Source organism: Mchenga conophoros, linkage group LG9, assembly GCF_057382185.1.
Source record: "Mchenga conophoros isolate Kocher_MC1m ecotype Shallow Benthic linkage group LG9, M_conophoros_male_GT1.1, whole genome shotgun sequence".
Classification (NCBI taxonomy): Eukaryota; Metazoa; Chordata; class Actinopteri; order Cichliformes; family Cichlidae; genus Mchenga; species Mchenga conophoros.
The window spans coordinates 10,292,749-10,310,169 of record NC_140534.1 but is presented as its reverse complement, the minus strand read 5'-3'; the positions used below and the strand labels follow the sequence as shown (position 1 = coordinate 10,310,169).

At 39.8% G+C, this 17,421-nt stretch overlaps 3 protein-coding genes across 4 annotated transcripts in view; 2 read left to right on the top strand and 1 right to left on the bottom strand.

Annotated features, from left to right (window-relative positions):
- Positions 1-10,425: 10,425 nt before the first annotated feature.
- LOC146566736 (transcription factor 7-like 1-B) lies at positions 10,426-15,069 on the bottom strand. Of its 2 annotated transcripts, XM_085286440.1 has the most exons (4): positions 14,932-15,059; positions 12,363-12,459; positions 12,037-12,193; positions 10,426-11,901 (listed from the first exon to the last, which is right to left on the bottom strand). In XM_085286440.1, exons 1-4 carry the CDS (start codon positions 14,954-14,956, stop codon positions 11,767-11,769), a joined length of 414 nt encoding a protein of 137 aa, XP_085142566.1. In that variant the 5' UTR covers positions 14,957-15,059; the 3' UTR covers positions 10,426-11,766. The 2 variants fall into 2 exon arrangements, 1 of the variants encoding a protein (XP_085142566.1); XR_014893828.1 differs by lacking the exons at positions 10,426-11,901; positions 12,363-12,459 and having other exon boundaries at positions 12,059-12,193; positions 14,932-15,069.
- LOC146566737 (uncharacterized) lies at positions 13,349-14,968 on the top strand. The gene is made up of 5 exons (XM_085286434.1): positions 13,349-13,541; positions 13,945-14,187; positions 14,322-14,474; positions 14,596-14,690; positions 14,828-14,968. Exons 1-5 carry the CDS (start codon positions 13,481-13,483, stop codon positions 14,966-14,968), a joined length of 693 nt encoding a protein of 230 aa, XP_085142560.1. The 5' UTR covers positions 13,349-13,480.
- Positions 15,070-15,116: 47 nt separating the features above from the next.
- Positions 15,117-17,421, top strand: part of LOC146566735 (WD repeat-containing protein 37-like) — a 14,612-nt gene continuing 12,307 nt past the window's right edge. The window contains exons 1-3 of the mRNA XM_085285806.1: positions 15,117-15,197; positions 16,213-16,393; positions 16,480-16,650. Coding sequence (XP_085141932.1) covers positions 15,117-15,197; positions 16,213-16,393; positions 16,480-16,650 — 433 coding nt within the window. The remainder of the gene's footprint in view (positions 15,198-16,212; positions 16,394-16,479; positions 16,651-17,421) is intronic.

The window sequence follows — 17,421 nt, the reverse complement described above, 5'->3', positions numbered from 1 at the left end:
ATACTACAGCAATACTTATTTAATATTACAGTAACATCTGACTTACACTTAAATGAAATGAAAACCTGAATAATGGCTCAGAGCTACTCTTCGGTGCAGTAGAAGTGCTAACATGCTAACACAATTTAATGAGCAGACTTGTTCCAAACAGTCAGACTGAACTTACAAGAATAAAATAAAAATACAAACCTCACAGTAACTGCACTTGTAGAGTCTCTTTCTGGTGTGGATCTGTTGGTGTTTTCTCAGGTACTGTGGAGTTTTAAAAGTCTTCTCACACAGGTCACATTGATAAGGTCTCTCCTCAGTGTGGGTAAACATGTGGTGTTGTAACTGTGCGTCTGTTGTAAAGTATTTACCACACTGATCACACCAGTACACATCTTCTCCGGAGTGAATGCGTAGGTGTATATTTCGGCTCCATAGCTGGCTGAAGGTTTTTCCACAGATGTCACAGCTGTATGCCTTAACTCCAGAGTGGGTAACTAGATGTCTCTGCAAGTGGCTACTTCGAGTAAAAGCTCTGCCACACTGATCACAGCTGTAAGCTTTAACTCCACTGTGGACGACTTGGTGTCTTTTCAGGGAATTCTTCCAGGAAAACGACTTTCCACACAAGTCACAGCTGAACGGTCTCTCTCCAGTGTGGATGAGCTGATGTTGTTTTAGTTTAAACTTCCAGGTAAAATCCTTCCCACACTCGTCACAGGTGTATTTTTTCTCTCTCTTGCTTCTGTGAGGTTTGTCGGCCTCCTGAGAGTGCTGACTTCTCGGTCCATGTTGGTCCTGCAGTGACAGAGATACAGAGTCAGTGAGTGAAATGCAGTCATTGAACAAACTGAAGCTTCAAACTCCCTCCATTAACACTAGTTTTAAACCTGAAGGTGGAGTGTGGCACCAAACACCACCAGAACCTGAACGACTGCAGGTGCTGATAAGTTGCGGTCGCGGTATTTCAACATCTAGTTAGCAATACAGAAGACGAGCGAGAATAAATGGAGTAATATTTTTTACGTGGCAGGTAATTTCAAATGCAGCGATTCTATCAGCCCAACAAACATCAGTAAACACACAAACTGTTTGTGTGCAGTTTGTCTCACAATGTGATGTAAAGACTGCAGTAAAATCCTCTGCAGGTTAGTGCAGGATAAGCAGGCAAGTTTACTGTAATGTGATGGATTTAAGTAAAGAACAGTGTGTGACTGGTGCACAGTGACTGTGGTGCTCGTGTCAGAGTTAGATTACATCAAGTGTAGCAGAGATTAACTTAAACTTAAGCTCATGATGCTGACATTCATTCACTGAGCTCCACCCACATACCAACAGTTTAGTGTCTAATATAAAGACAGTGTACTGTCAGTGTAGAGAAAGGAAATCAGCCAGGACAACTCGTGAAACATCTGCTGACATCTGGTTGAATTCACAGAGAGCAGCAGGTCAGCTGATCACAGCCTGCACATTAAAAAAATCTACTGGAGCTCTCAATAGAAATGATTGTGAGCTGTGACCCTTTTCCCCACACTGAGCCACTACAGCTGATGTTAGGGTTGAATCCTGCTGAATCCCACTTTAACATCTTCCTGCTCATTTTGATGTTTAGAGGCAACGTCACCGTCTAAGATGTAGGCATTGTATACATTGTATACATTATTTCTACATTACATTAATATTGCACAAGGTTCATTTAGTTTAGCATAAAATATATATATCAGTACTTCAGCTTTTAATGGAGTATTTCTTAACACTAGTATCTGTCACCTTCTGTGTTGAGCTCATTGTTTTCTCTGCAGTGGCTGAGCTGAGTCCAAGTAGCTGAAATTTCCTCTGCTGCTCCGTCAGACTCTTCTCCTCCTCCTGATCAGCTGGGACAGAAAACAGAACTTTGTTAAGCTCCACACTGCACTGAAGAGTCAAAGTGTCTCATATGTTCATCTGAGAACACACAGAACACATTTTAGCTTCCCTGGGTGGACAACTTGTTTGAAACAAACACAAAAGGTTTGAGCACCGATACCAAATTCAGCAGTATGGCACACCAGTACCAGGAGAGCAATTCCTCTTTAAAATATGCCCTGGCCAAGAAAAAACCCGACAATATACGTGTGCCGTGAGAAATGATAGATAGATAGATAGATAGATAGATAGATAAATTTTATCTATCTATCTATTTCAAACATGCAAATATAATTGAAATAACAACAGAAAAAAATAAAAATAACAAAACTTAAAAATCATCAAGTTTTCATGTAAATATCTATGTCTACAGAATGTGTGTGCTCGAAAAGGAGTAGGATGAAGTTTTCTTGTTCCTACCCCCTTATTTCAAATTTCATTGCTTACAAATCCATATCCAGGATTCAACATTATTTGATCATATATTTAACTATGTACAAGTCTAACACATTGAACATACACAAATAAAACCATTTTCAGCACATAAACCAGAACAACAACAAACTACATTTTTTACATAAACTAATCACTCTGTTTATAACAGCCGCTTAATCTCTGAGTTTATTTTCTATCTATGTGACAAAAACCTTAATGAACACTTAAGGTTGGGTTACTCCGGCCTTGATTTATAAAAAATGAGGACACAATGAGACAACTCAGTCACTGAGAGGAAGATTTCCTATATTCATGCAATTTATTATTTTTGAACAATCCTGTGAATTTTTGTATTGATGTACTTGTCTTGATTTCATCTGTATATCCGAGTGGGTGTAGAAATCTGAGCCATCATCTGAGTAAGCCTCATCACAACTTTGCGCTGATAAAGGCAGCTGTGTTTTAGCCTGGAACACATTTATTTTTACATTTCTCATAAATGTATTTCATTATAGCACTTTTACCGCCAACATGTTGGGTCTTTTGGAGCCGGAAGTGACCTTATATGGAAGAAGGGTGGCGCTAGCTAGCTTAGTTAGCAAGCTGCATTCATAAGCTGTGCAGGTGCCACAGAGATGCTAAGTAGCCTTAATAACAGGCTAATAAAACAACAGAAACTCTGATTACAATGAGCTCATTTAAAAGCTTTCTTCTAATAAATTCTTTTCTTCTCTGTGTTTCACAACCTTTTGCTGATATCTTTCTGTAAATTAGTTTAAAGCAGCTTGAGTCAATTTAGTCAGATTTTTTTTTCCAACTTGTTCACAAAAACTTGAGAAGAGACACCGAGGAGAGCAACAGAAAGCCTCATTCAGGAGCTAAACTCAAGATTAACTAGACTCGGATTAATATTAGCTCGGTGCTTACCTTTAAGTGTTAAATCAGTCTTGACAATAATCGGAGGGAAAAACGCCATAAAGCGGGAACTCGGCTTCTTCTTCTTCTGCTCTTGTATTTTTTGGCGGTTAAAGCTTTAAGGCGCATTACCGCCACCTGCTGGACTGGACTTTTCATGTCCCAAACATTATCAATTGGGCACAAATTTGTTGGAGTTTCTGTTAATAAAAAAGATGGAATTCAAGGATCTTGTTATTTGGTTTGTTTGTTTTCACCATTTACTCTACAATTTTCTGCCAGTGTATAGCAAACCCCACAGCTCAAATCAATGAAGAATTTAGTATTTTTAACATATTGCTTAAACTGGAACCAGCAGCTATATAGGCCTAATTTTTAATCCAAACATGTGATAGAGGTTTACCACCAGGAGAAGCAGACTGTAAATAAAAGACTGTGCTACTGAAAACTGTTAGTCTGACTTTGGATTGTAAATATGTTTCCATTTGTCACTTCTGTATTTGTATATGGCTCAAACTATTTGTTATGAAAGCAAAACAAACAAACTGATGTTGTATAAATTGATTCAGGATTATTTACTTCGAGTCCAGAAATCATAGCTGTCTCATCAGATCCAGTTGTGACATTAGCTATAGTTTCCGCGGAGGGTACTTGGTTCTGTATGACAGCACAGCTTTTAGGTTGAATTCAAGCGCTTGAGTACAGCCTGATAATTAGAGGCCTGCAAACTGTTTGCTGATCAACTTTGGAAGTAAAAGTACAGACAGCTATAGAAGACACAGGACACGAGATGGGTTCATTATTTCTTTTGAGTTCCATGTAACAATCCGTAACTCTGTAATTAATGAATGTGCCATTTAATCTTGGCTGCAGCCAAGATTAAATGGCACATTCATTAAATGGCTAAAATGGGTTGGCTGCCGTTCAGCATTTAGCACAAGTCAGCTTTTGATCAGAAAGTTTTCTGGTTTGATCCCTGGCTGCTCCAGTCTGCAGGCGAAATATCCTTGGACAAGATTGTAATCCCAAGCTGCTTTCTGATGCATCCATTGGAGTGTGAATGCTTTATAGAGTTTGTGAAACAGTTGTACGTGTGGTCAGATTGTTTTGTATTTGTGTGTGGATTGAAGCACATGTCTGAGAGCACATCAATCACTGCACATATTTTTTAAAATCTTAGTTTAAATAAAGTTTTTGATTATTTATTATAAAAAAGAGATGATATATATATAATGCAGTGGGCACTCTACCAGCTAACATGTCAGTTAATTTGACACATTGATTTATTTATCATTTCTTTTTCTCTCTCAGCTTTTCAGCTCCATATTTTTTGCCATTTCTTCCACACTCAACTCTGTTCTACAAGGTGAGCCCACAGTTAATGTAGGAGAGGGCAGGTGGCATTAAGAGATTTGATTGGGCAATCTAGGGCCCAGTTAGTTCTTCCTTTTGGTGAAAGCTGGGCTCTTCAGTTCAGCATGGCACAGCTCCAAAGATTCTGCAACATCAAACCCTCTGTCTGCTAATGTTACATCACCTGGGCTGAGGCAGTCCAGGTAATTGCAACAGTTTCTTGAAATTAGTTAATTCAGATATAAACAGAGTGACAGTTTACAGATTCAAACATGTCTCAGAGAAAACAGAAAAAAAACAGTAAAGCCCAACTCTCCTCTTTGTGATCAGGAAGACAAAATTCAACTTCCTGATCAAGTAGACAAATCATTCAACCAGCTTCTAGAAAAGGAAGATATTCAAAAGTTGAAAGAAATGGAACTCCTAGACAGGGAAGAAACTTTGAGCTCCAAGCAAAGCTTGATAAAGCACTAGAAAAACTAGTGCTGAAGGACAAAAAGAATCAGGAGCTGCAAGTAAAGCTTGATGAAAGACCGCACACAAATGAAGAGTTTCTTCAAGAAAAAAGGCTACAGGAGATAAAGCAGAAGGAAATGGATTTCAAGCTCCAGGACATGGAGAAACACAACAAAGGCTTGCAAATCAAGCTTAATGAAGCTCTGCAAAAAATGAAAGAACTCCTCCAAGAAAAACAACAACAGGACATGAAGCAGTGCAAACTCCAAGGCATGGAGGAAAAATACAAAGCGCTTCAGGTAAAGCTTGATAAAACACTGAACAAAAATAAAGAGTTGCTTCAAGAACAAAAGCAACAAGAAATTAAACAGAAACAAACGGACTGCAAGCTTGAAGACGTGCAGGAAAAATACACAGCGCTGAAAATGAAACTTGATAAAGCACTGCAAAGAAATAAAGATTTCCTTCAAGAGAAAGAACAGCAAGACATGAAACAGAAACATCTGGATTGCAAACTTCAGAACATCGAGAAACACAACGAAGGCTCGCAAGTAATGCTTGATGAAGCTCTGCAAAAGAATAAAGAAATCCTTGAAGAGAAAGAAAAACTGGACCAGAGAGACACGCAGTGCCAACTCCAAGGTGTGCAGGAACAATACGGAGCGCTGCAGGTAAAGCTTGATGAAACACTGCACAAATATCAAGAGCTGCTTCAAGACCAAGAACAACAGGAAATAAAGCAGAAAGAAGACAAAGAAATTCTCCAGGACTTTGAGAGGAAAAACCAAAACCTGCAAGAACTTTATAACAAACTGAACTACAAAACAACTGAACTGGAAGAGGAAAAGGAAAAACTGCAAAACCAATGCTCAGAGATGCAGAGTAAGCTCAATGACATGCTGAGAAAAAACACAGAAGTCGAGGAACTTTCAGACAACGTGAAGTGCAAAAACACTGAGATACAGGTGCTAAAGCAACAACTAGAGAAAACAAACGAAGACCTGCAGTGTTCACTTCAAGAAATCGAGAGCAGAAGTCAGCAGTTGGAAGACACGCACAACAAATTACAACAGAGTTATACAGAGCTGCACGAGGCAAAGCTAATGCAGGAGGCAACATCTAAAGAAATGAAAGAAAGGCTCGAAGACAAACAAGCCAAATTAGAAGAAGTGGAGAAAACATGCAAGACACTTGAGCAGGAGAATGCAGAAACAATCGATCAGTTGAGAACCCTCATCCTAGAGAAAAAAGTGCTCGTGGAAAAGCTCATGGAAAAGAAGAAAAAACGCTTCTGCTTCTTCTGGAGGAGGGACACTCCTGCTTTTTCTACTTTTTCTACTTTTTCTACTGCTAATGTCACCTCGTCTGTTCCATCTTAATTTTCACCTCTCCTCTCCCTTTCTCTCCCTTTCTCTCCTGACACCTCTCCCTCCCCTGTCTCCCTTTAACTGCTATCACCTGTCCCATCTCCCTCCCTCCCCCCCCTCTCTCTCTTTTCACCCTCACCCCCCAACCAGTCCCGACAGTTGACTGCCTCCTCTAGAGCCTGGTTCTGTCATAGGTTTCTTCCTTTAAAGGGAGTTTTTCCTATCCACTGTCGCACCTAGTGCTTGCTCAGAGGGGATTGTTGGGGTTTTCTCTCCTCTATCTCTTTCCTCCTTTCTATCCCTTTCCTTTACCTTCTTCTTTACAACCCCTCCTCCCCTTTCTATTTCCTCAATAATTTAATAATAAACACAATTGGCAAAATTTTAAAAAGTCAGATCAATGTCTTCATTCAAGAATGAATTGTCTTTGTCACCGGGTCATGTGTATTTTGTGTTTTCCTCGGGCTGGTGATCCTTACAGTTGTTGAGCCCAAGAGTCCAGATTTTTAGTGTTTTAATCACATTTAGTGTTACATTTTAGATCACAACAAAAGGATATCCACAATTTAGGATTCAGGCATTTGTCTTTTTCAATATCATAATCATTCTATGATTGAGTCGGTTACAGAAGCAGCAGTTAGCAGCAATAACTTCAATTCATCAACATTTGCAAGCATTTCTTTATACACAGCATTTCTGTCAGGTTGAGGTCTGGACTTCCATGCAGTAGATTTGCTGCTGTGCTTGGGCTCATTATCCTGTTGCATGGCCTAATTTAGGAGAAGCTTCAGCTGTTGGACAGACGGCCTCACATTTGACTCTAGAAAACTTTGGCATACAGAGGAGTTCGTGGACTGCAAGGTGCTTATTGCTTGTGTCTGCAGAACAAGCTCAAATCACCACAATTGAACCAGCGTACTTGACAGTGGATTTGAGGTGTTTGTGCTGTGTTTGATTTTTGCTGAAGTTACTGCTGTGCATTATGACCAAACCTCCACTTTAGTCTCATCTTTTAAAAATATGTTGCTCCAGAAGCTTTCAAGGGCAAATTTGCAAACCTCAACTGAGTTGTTGTGTTCTCTTTAGAGACAAGAAGCTTTCTCCTGGCGGCCCTTCCAGACCAACCATACTTGTTTTGTCTTTTTCTAATTAAACTGTCTTGAACATTAACATGCTGTTTAAGGCCTGTAGAGGCTCAGATGCAGCTCTTGGGTATTGTGCAGTTTCTGTGAGCACTGAACAGTCTTTGTGGTGGATCTGAATGCTCCAGACTAGCAAACTTGCTCATGGTCAGTTAATCAAGTGCATAGAGCCCTGTGATGAATTTTCACATTTACTCTGTGAATCTTCATTCTTCTAGCTAGTCTTTACTCTTCTAGAAGCTTTCTTTGCTCAGACGTCTGCAGCATTGAATCTATGTCTTCTCCACTGCTATTCCAAACAAGGTGCTGATGCAGGGGTCATTAGCACAGTAAGATTTAAGTGCACAAAATGTTCACATCATAATAGTAATAATAATTAGAGGAGAGTATTATGTAGTCCAAGAAGTGTGTGGAGAAGTTTTCAGTGCGGAGGAGGGAACCATGGTGTTCAGGAGCCAAACTGCTTTGGGGGAAAATGCTATTGCACAATCTTGCCGACCTGCTCCTGATGACGCAGTCGTCTTCTGGAGGGAAGTGTGGTAAACAGTTGATGGGAAGGGTGATGCGGGTCAGCCATGATGCTAGTGGCTTTCCCAGTGAGGTGTAAATATCCTGTAGACTGGGTAGAGAGCTGCCAATAACACGCTGTGCGGTCCACACAATCCTCTGGAGGGCTCTGCGATTGGACGCATGACAGTTTTCATACCAGACTGTGATGCAGCGGGTTAGGATGCTCTGCATGGTACCTCTGTAGAAAGTATTAAAGATGGGTTTGGGGATGTGCACCTTCTTCAGTCGTCTCTTAAAATGCAGTCGCTGCTGAGCTCTTTTAGTCACTGATTTGGTGTTGCTGGTCCAGGACAGGTCCAGGGGCGGATCTAGAGAAATTTTTCCAGGCTGGCATGGAAATCAAATGGGGTGGCAAAATCAAAGCCTTGTTTTAAAGACATATGCAGGTGTTACATATGATTAATATACATTAAGCATATGTTTCATATAAATATGGTCTATAACTTAATTATTTTCTATAGCCCACATAATTAAACATTTCAGTTACATAAAATGTGTGTACTGTATAGCCTGTATAATAAATAAATATGTAACCAATAAGTATAAAATCCAGAAAGCTACACAACACTGGGCGGGGGCTCATTTCCAAACACAAGTCTAACTTAAGTTTCATACTGTTTTTGTTAGAAAAAAATCAAATTGTACTGACTACTACTACTGCCAGAAAGCTGCACTGTCACAAACAATTATTGAAACCTCATTTTTCATGATTTGTTGGGTCAATATTCTGAGGTCCAAAATATAATTGGCCATTTTTGGCTGCTTTTGATTGTTGTTGTTTTTTTTACCTTGTCTTTCTTGGTATCATTCTTTTCAGCACAACCTCACACGTCCAAATTTACAGTTATTAAAACAACTGGTCTGAAATCACACAAACACATAAAACCCTAGTAGTAGTTATATTTTCTCTTTACTATAAAAACCACAGACATGTTTAGTAAATTATTTTCATAACTTGAAATGCAAATATAAGTGGTAATTTTTTTAAATTAAAATTAAACAAAAATTTTGTAAATAATAAAGTTATATACAACTATTCATCTAAAAATGCAGGCAATGCATCTGGGGTTCTTATTTTTATTTTTTTGCACAGCCATTTTAAAAATACTACAACAATCAGGTGTCACAATAAGACGCCCCACAAATTATTTGTGCCAGTAAAAAAAAAAATTGTCAACCACAAGACAGAGAAGAACATCACAGGGAGAAACCCTGCAGGCCTGACAGCAGGTGTATCGCTCATTCTGTTTTCCACCTGGAGACAGTGTTCACACGGCATTCTGCCTGTGTAACTTGTGTAACTACACAAGTTAACACAATTCAATTCAATTCAATTTTATTTATATAGCGCCAAATCACAACAAAAGTCGCCTCAAGGCGCTTCATAGGTACAGAGAAAAACCCAACAATCATATGACCCCCTATGAGCAAGCACCTTGGGCGACAGTGGGAAGGAAAAACTCCCTTTTAACAGGAAGAAACCTCCAGCTGAACCAGGCTCAGGGAGGGGCGGGGCCATCTGCTGCGACCGGTTGGGGTGAGAGAAGGAAAACAGGATAAAAGACCTGCTGTGGAAGAGAGACAGAGGTTAATAACAGATATGATTCAATGCAGAGAGGTCTATTAACTCATACTGAGTGAGAAAGGTGACTGGAAAGGAAAAACTCAATGCATCATGGGAATCCCCGGCAGCCTACGTCTATTGCAGCATAACTAAGGGAGGATTCAAGGTCACCTGGTCCAGCCCTAACTATATGCTTTAGCAAAGAGGAAAGTTTTAAGCCTAATCTTGAAAGTAGAGATAGTGTCTGTCTCCCGAATCCAAACTGGAAGCTGGTTCCACAGAAGAGGGGCTGTAGTCGCAAATTTTGAAGCCATCCTGATAATCTTCTTCCACCAACGATGTGGAGATCCAACCCTTTTAGATCCAATTAAAATCAAGACAGTCAAAAAGATGCTCTGTAAAAGAGTAGAAAAAATAGATACAGACATGTGCTGCATGAAAGACGTTAGGGAAGGTTAGTTAGCTGGAGAGCGAGTTAGGCAGGAGAACTCTCAGCAGCATTAACTGCCCTGTTACTGCACCACCTTAATAAACATGGTGAAGCAAAATGTCTTGTGCTTAAGACTCTACATGAAAGTTAAAATATATATGTTCAGTGCACATAGATATATAGTGTATAGTTATACATATCACACAAAAATCCACCACATTCCCCCTTGTGGTACCTGGAGGTACCACCTAAAAAGACCCAATGACTAAAGAAGAACAAAAATCGTGAAAATGAATGCGTGCGCTGTTTTTTTGCTAACATACTTTAAAGCAAGCTCTAAATAGAATATAAGAATTTGTATAAAGATCCCACACAGTTGTTGCTCTATTGAATAAACCCCAGAAACCTCATAGTCATCAACATAACATTCTTCCAACGCTTCATTTCTCTTAGTCAATTAATTTAAGACTAATTGATTCCTCTTCATTTGCAAATCATACTACACAGTATCCTTATCAGAATACTCAAGAAACTTAAAACTAGCCTAATTACAGTAAAATGAAAGTGAGGCATGAAACACATCAGCAGAGACACATAATACATACACGGATTACACAGCACCATATGTGACATTAAAAATAATACAATAAAACAATTAATTCCCAATTTTGGATTTCATCTTGGTCAGGTTCAACTTCTTTTTCTGAACAACTTCTCAGTGTGGGCTTTGAAATGTTCTTTGACCATCACTTCATCTTCTTCATCCGACATAAACCCACCAAGAGCATTCTCTTTGTGGGCCGGTACTGCTCACCCGAGTAAACACGAGCTGACATTGACATGAATTAAACATAAAACATTATATACAGTATAAGATTTTGTAAGGTAAACCTAGTTCATACAAATGAAGTAAAGAAAAGTTATTAAAACAAAACGTGCCTTGCTGTTTATTCTTTCAGTGTCCCACAGTAGCACATTTCCTGCTAGGAAAATGTCAGAAGTCACATCATTTCTGTAAATTGGGAAGTAACTGTAATACATCAAGTCACCTCTGTCTCTTGTTACCAGGACTTTTTAAAATGAATGGTACAACATGGAAAGAGGCCCTACACAAGAGTTTAGCTTTGAGCTCAATATGCGATGATCCTTTCAGCCATGACATCTCTGACATGGGAAACCAGGGAATTTGATTAGAAAATGGTGAAGGATTTTCTTTTCAGTTAGAAACTGGATTTGTGTAACATGGTGGTGAAAAGCCCCCAAAGAAAGCAGCATATGATCAGTCGCTATATTGCATTTAATACAAACGTCCTTCGTGTATCCTTTGAATACAGAACAGATCATTTCTGATATCTATGAGTAAACCCAACGAGCACGTGTCCCAAAAGACCCCACAGTGTTTTTATCTGGCTTTTCCCTGACAGTTAGTGGACACTGACAGATGTGTGCTGAATATGAAAGGAAACAAAAGAACTAAAGAAGGTTTGCAGTGTTAAAAACAAGAACTACATGAAGGTTGTTTCATCCTGCTGTAACTTATGACAGAAGCATCTTTTGTTTGTTTTTTCATTTATTTACACAAAGACAGATGTTGAAATAACAGGAGTAACAGTTTAATTCAATTGAAATCGGTCCAATCGTCTATAATGAAATTATTGTTGGACATACATAGTTTTCTTTGGTCGACCAGGCTGGATGCTCTTTGGCATGATTCTGTCTTTCTGTTTCAGCCTGCTTGAAATATCTGGCTTTCTGGTCGTTTGAAAGCGACTTCCACTGTGGACAGAAGATCATAAGAACACACTGTGAGCACTGCTACTACACATAACTACAGGACAGCTGGGACACATGCAAAAACATGAGCAGACAACATTAACAGATGCATAAATGTATGCAGAGTTACACACTTACTCTCTGTCCCACCACTGCATTTACGGCTGCATTTCCAGGGATGTTGAGTTCAGCAATGACCTTTGGCCTCTGCTCTTTGAGATAGAGCATGAAGGCATTTGGAGGCTTCTTGACGTATGGCCCATCTTCATCCTGCTGGGCTGGGCACTTTCTTTTTCTTCAGGAATAAAACACAGAGTAAGAGCACATGTTAGCACTGTGTACAACTGTGAGGGAAGCAGTTCAAAAACACGAGACAAGCTGTAAAACTGAATGAAATCAGGCACCATTAATGGATCATTACAATAATTCCTGCAGACATCTGCAAACAAATGACAGATACTTGCAGATCAGTGAACCAAAGCAGCAGAGCAAACTTAGTTTGGAGTGGAGGTGTTAGGTGGAGGAGCAGGAGTGACATACTCATACATCTGTACACCGTTCCTACACAGATGAAGGGAGACAGATATGAGATAACAGGAAGAAGTTATGAATATAGAGATGTTCAGCAGCTGTGTTCACTCCAGTGTTTGTGTGTTTTACGTACAGTACTCCAACAGGACGCAGGTTCTGGAGCACACAAAACACACAACAGGTGACGAGACAAGCTGCAATACTATCATCTATCCACTAGGTGGAAGAATTGATCAGTAGAAAGAGGAGATGTGCTCAAAACGACATTCATACATAGATTTATTCTTCTTAGTTAGTCTTAAGAATTAGGATTCACTGACAGTGAAGAAGTTTCAGACGTGCACTCGCGTTTCCCCTTTTGCCTTTTCCTGCTCCAGCCAAGTCCTCCGCCTGCTCGACATCTCTCCTATTACCTTTTATTACGCTTGCACTCATGCCTTTGCCTTTCACCACTTCAAAACTGCGCCTTCTTCAATATTACCTTCATATGCTCTCTTTGCTTTTCGCCTTCCTCACTACACTAAGTACCATTTTTTAACGCTGTGTACTCACTCTTGCTAAGTACATGTGAACAGATCTTGAAGAAAAAAAACAAAACAAAACATACTTTTCTTTTCTCTTCTGATACTATTGAATGATCCTAACAGAAAAAAACAGAGTTAACACTGACTTAATAAAAAAGTGTTATATTTTATCTCAGATAAACTAGTCAGTGTTTATTAGTGTTTGCTCAACTAGAAGTCTTCATAGTAGCATCCACACATCAAGTCTTTAAACAAATAATGAAAGGATAATGAAAGAAAGTTTAATGTGAAATTACTGAATTATATGAAATGCCAGAGTGTTTTTCTTTAAACTACTTGGGACACTGCCTTTTAGTGATGTCACTAAAAGGCAAGGTTCTAATGTTGTGTTGCCATAGACTCCGGAGTTTACTTTTAAAGCTCACTTACAGAACTGACTTATACAGCTTAGTTAGAAAAGTCAAGCATCCAGACATTTGAAGGACTATTCACTCATTAAGGTGACATTTTCTATTTTAAAAATTAAGATGAAAAAGGAAACAAGAAAAGTTACGACTGAGGCAGATAAGAAAGATCCAGGAGATCAAAGTAAGTAAAAAATAAAATCCCCTAAATAACAGAATGTACATTTCTAACAATGTTGAGGCTCTGTGTATAAAATGATTCATTTTTAGAGGATTTAAATCCTGGTTTTGATTGAAACTAACCTGAGTGCAACATGTCTAATCAAAGAAAGGTTACTGGGGCACTTTGTCTTTTGGTAAAATAATGTGACAAGTTTATTCTTGGACTGAGCAGTGAAAACAGAGCAACAAGTGTCATCAGTATCTAGACTTAGTAGACCTAGTATGGTGTTGGTGTGTTTTTTATCAAAAGGATAAACTTGTTATTATATTGTAAGCAATACTAATTTAAAATTCAATGACATCAAAATCCTTCTAGTCCTGATGTCGAGCGCTCTTTTTCACTAATGTGTTGTTGTTGTTTATAGATTGTAAGAGCAGGATGGCTAAAAGAAAGGCCAGTCCTGAAAAAACGACCCCCATAAAAAGAAGGAGGGTCACTGAGCAGGCTGGTCCTTCCACCAGCTCAGATGCTCATGTGGTCGGGGGAGTCAAGCGAAAGGTCCAACAAGATGAAGCGGGGACAACCAATACAGCAAAAAAGCGTAAACTTCTTGAGCATGTGAGCGGTGACAAGGGGCAGGCATCTTCCTGGTTGGACACTGGTAAAGGTAGGCTAATTAGTTGAGTGAGGGGTAGATTAAGTGTACATCTGGTTGCTAGTTTGAAGATATTAGTGTTTGGGAGATATTTGTGTCTATTATCTAATAAGCTGATGTGCTTTTGGTGTTTTCCACATCTGCAGACTGCAGCATAGAGATTTCAGAGAGCTGCAGTAAAAACAAAAAGGCTGGCAAAAGGAAAGCTGCGGGAGACACCAGGGACCCACCTAAGAAAAAGAACGTGGACCAGGACAAAACCAAAACCGTTGCCAAAAAGTCAGTGGCTGAACAGAAACGTAAGTAGCAAGCAGCTTAGCTTTTATATTCAGGTGAAGAGCAAAATGAACATTTAGGGTACAGCAGAGAGTAATTTGTGTGACAGCTGTAGTAAAACCCAATTTGTGTTTGTCTGTTTAGGTGACTTCCAAGCAAGATACGTGGAGGAGCACCGGCTTGGAGAAGGAGGCTGTGGAGCAGTGTTTGCTGGCTACCGCATAAAGGATCATTTACCAGTAAGTGTTCAGATGGTGGTAGTAAGACAGGCAGTAATGCAGATAAGGGATAATATCGTAAGCTGAGATGTATGCTGTTTTACACCTTTAATGATGTCATACTGAGGAAATGCTCATCAATGCCCTGTGTCTTTTAGGTGGCCATCAAACACATCCCAAAGGGGAAAGTGTACTGCAAAGTGAAGGTAAATGTGCAAGACTTGAATTGTTTTTACATTAGTGGATTGCATGCAGCGTTCACCTGTGGAACGTCTGTGCCTCATCATCCACTTTGTTGAAATATTTCAGGATGATAACGGGAAGAATGTGTCAGTGGAAGTTGCCATCATGCTGAAGCTTGCAGCTGAAGCAGATGGATCAGTGGAAACATCAGCCCCAGTGTCTCTGTTGGAGTGGTTTGACTTTGGCAGAGAGCTGATCCTGGTGATGGAGAGACCTGTCCCCGCTGTGGACCTGGATAAATACATAGAAGAAAATGGAGGATTTTTGCCAGAGGACAAGGCCAAGGCAAGTTGACTTGCCTTAGAAGAGTCTTAGACTGTACATCATTCAATCAAAGCACAGAGTATTAGAGAAACATTAACCCATTGATTGATTATTGTCTTTTTCATCGTTTCCAGGTAGGGCTGGGCTATATCATACCATTCACGGTAATACCGGTGTAATTTTGGGCAACGATAGGAAAATGAAATATCGCGCTAGAATAGGTAAAACGCGCATGCGCAGTGCCTATGTTTACATACGCAGATGGCGGTGACGCAGAAAGAGAAGAGCAAAAGTGGATCGTTGAATGAAACGGATGAACCAGAACTGGTTTGTAAAAATGCTGCAACTTTAGTGGTGTGGAACTGGTTTAGCTTTCGTCCGTCAGATACACAACAAAGCACGATTTTTGGTAGCGCATGCTAGCGGGCCGCCGTTATTACCGTGTTGTTTGGAAAATACGGCACACTTAAAATCAATCCTTTGATTTTTCTGAAACTCGACAGTGCCCCTTATAATCCCGTGTGCCTTATGTATGAATTCTGGTTGTGTTTACTGACCTCAAAACGATTTTATGTACACGGCGACTTTGCTAAGCTACAAAGCCGCACCGCTCGATGGATTGTCGGAGCATTACGGCTATCGTAGGCAGGCGCCTCGCGGAGTGATACGTACTGCACCTCAACGTGATATTACCGTATTGTGTGTGTATAACCTCTTTTTAAGCTTTGTGGATATTTTACATGGTTATGCTGAGGATATGTCGGCCAATTTCCACTGGAAATGCCTTTTGGTTAAACTGTCAGCGAGGAATTTGCATTTGCACTGTTACATTTTTATATAACTTTAATGCACATAAAAAAACAGCTGCTTGTTTAAGTGAAAATACATTTATGGGGTTTTTTGCACTAATAAAGTTGTGGCGTTGTAAAGTATTTTGTCTAGTGTCAGTTATATCGTCAGTTATATCGTTATCACAACTTTTCAAATGTATATCGTGATAAATATTTTTGGTCATATCGCCCTGCTCTATTTCCAGGTCATTCTGAAGCAGCTGGTTGATGCTGCGAAGCACCTGGAGGATAAACACATCTTTCACCGGGACATCAAGAGTGAGAACATTCTAATTGAGACCGGCTCAGATGTACCGCGTGTTCGTATCATCGACTTTGGACTGAGCTGCTTTGTTAAGGAGCAGTCGCAGTACCGCGTCTTCTATGGTAACATATTCTGCTCTTGCTCTTCACAGATGTCACAATTTTCGCCTTTTGTTTTAGAAGAAATTGCAATTGTGTCTGTTTATTAGGTACAGAAATTTACTCCCCTCCCGAGTGGTACGGGCGCAGTTGCTACAGGTGTGGACCCACCACGGTATGGCAAATGGGAGTGGTTCTGTACGAAGCGCTTCATGCCGGGGACTTTAACACCACGAGCTTCCTCAAAAAGCGCCTGAAATTCAAAAGACATCTGTCCAAAAGTAAGAAAACGTCACACTTCAAGACTGACTGATGGCTTGGACCACTGGAACTATCATCTTCATGTTTTTTCTCTTTCCTTTCTTTCCAGACTGCCGGGATTTCTTGGACGCGTGTTTAACCAAAGTCCCGGAGACGCGGCCGACGCTGGAGGAGCTACAGCATCACACTTGGCTGAGATAAGCCTATCACACACACACACAAACACACACACACACAATTCAGACGTTATCATTTATGTGTGATGTATGAATTACCTTTCTTTTTTTCAGGAAATAATTTTTTTTAATTGGCCCACTTTAAATTTCAGTGTTTTGGAATTCCTGTAACCCCCCCCCAGCCATCCCAGGAAAGGGGATCTCTCTTTGAATGGGCTTTCCCGAGGTTTCTTCCCGTCAGTCTGGCCCCCCCAGGGGAGTTTTTCCTCGTCTTCATAGAGAGCTTGGGCTGGCTCAGGAGCTCCATCAAAACTGTCTTTATTTAATTACTCTAATGTAATCATATACTTTAAAGTAATCAAATAAAAGACAGTAAAAATCTGAAGACTTGAAGTAAACTTCCATTAAAATAAAACTTGTTTAATTCATCTTTGCTGAGGATACTGTGTTATTACTATTTCAAGGATTATGTCAGAACACCGGATACTGGTACCCATCCCTACCCATCACTAGGGAACAGAACAAACCAGACATCAATTACAACAAAAATGACACTGACCCAGCCAGCATGACTCGTCTGCCTTAAGAAATGTTTAGCAATATTACAAATTGGGT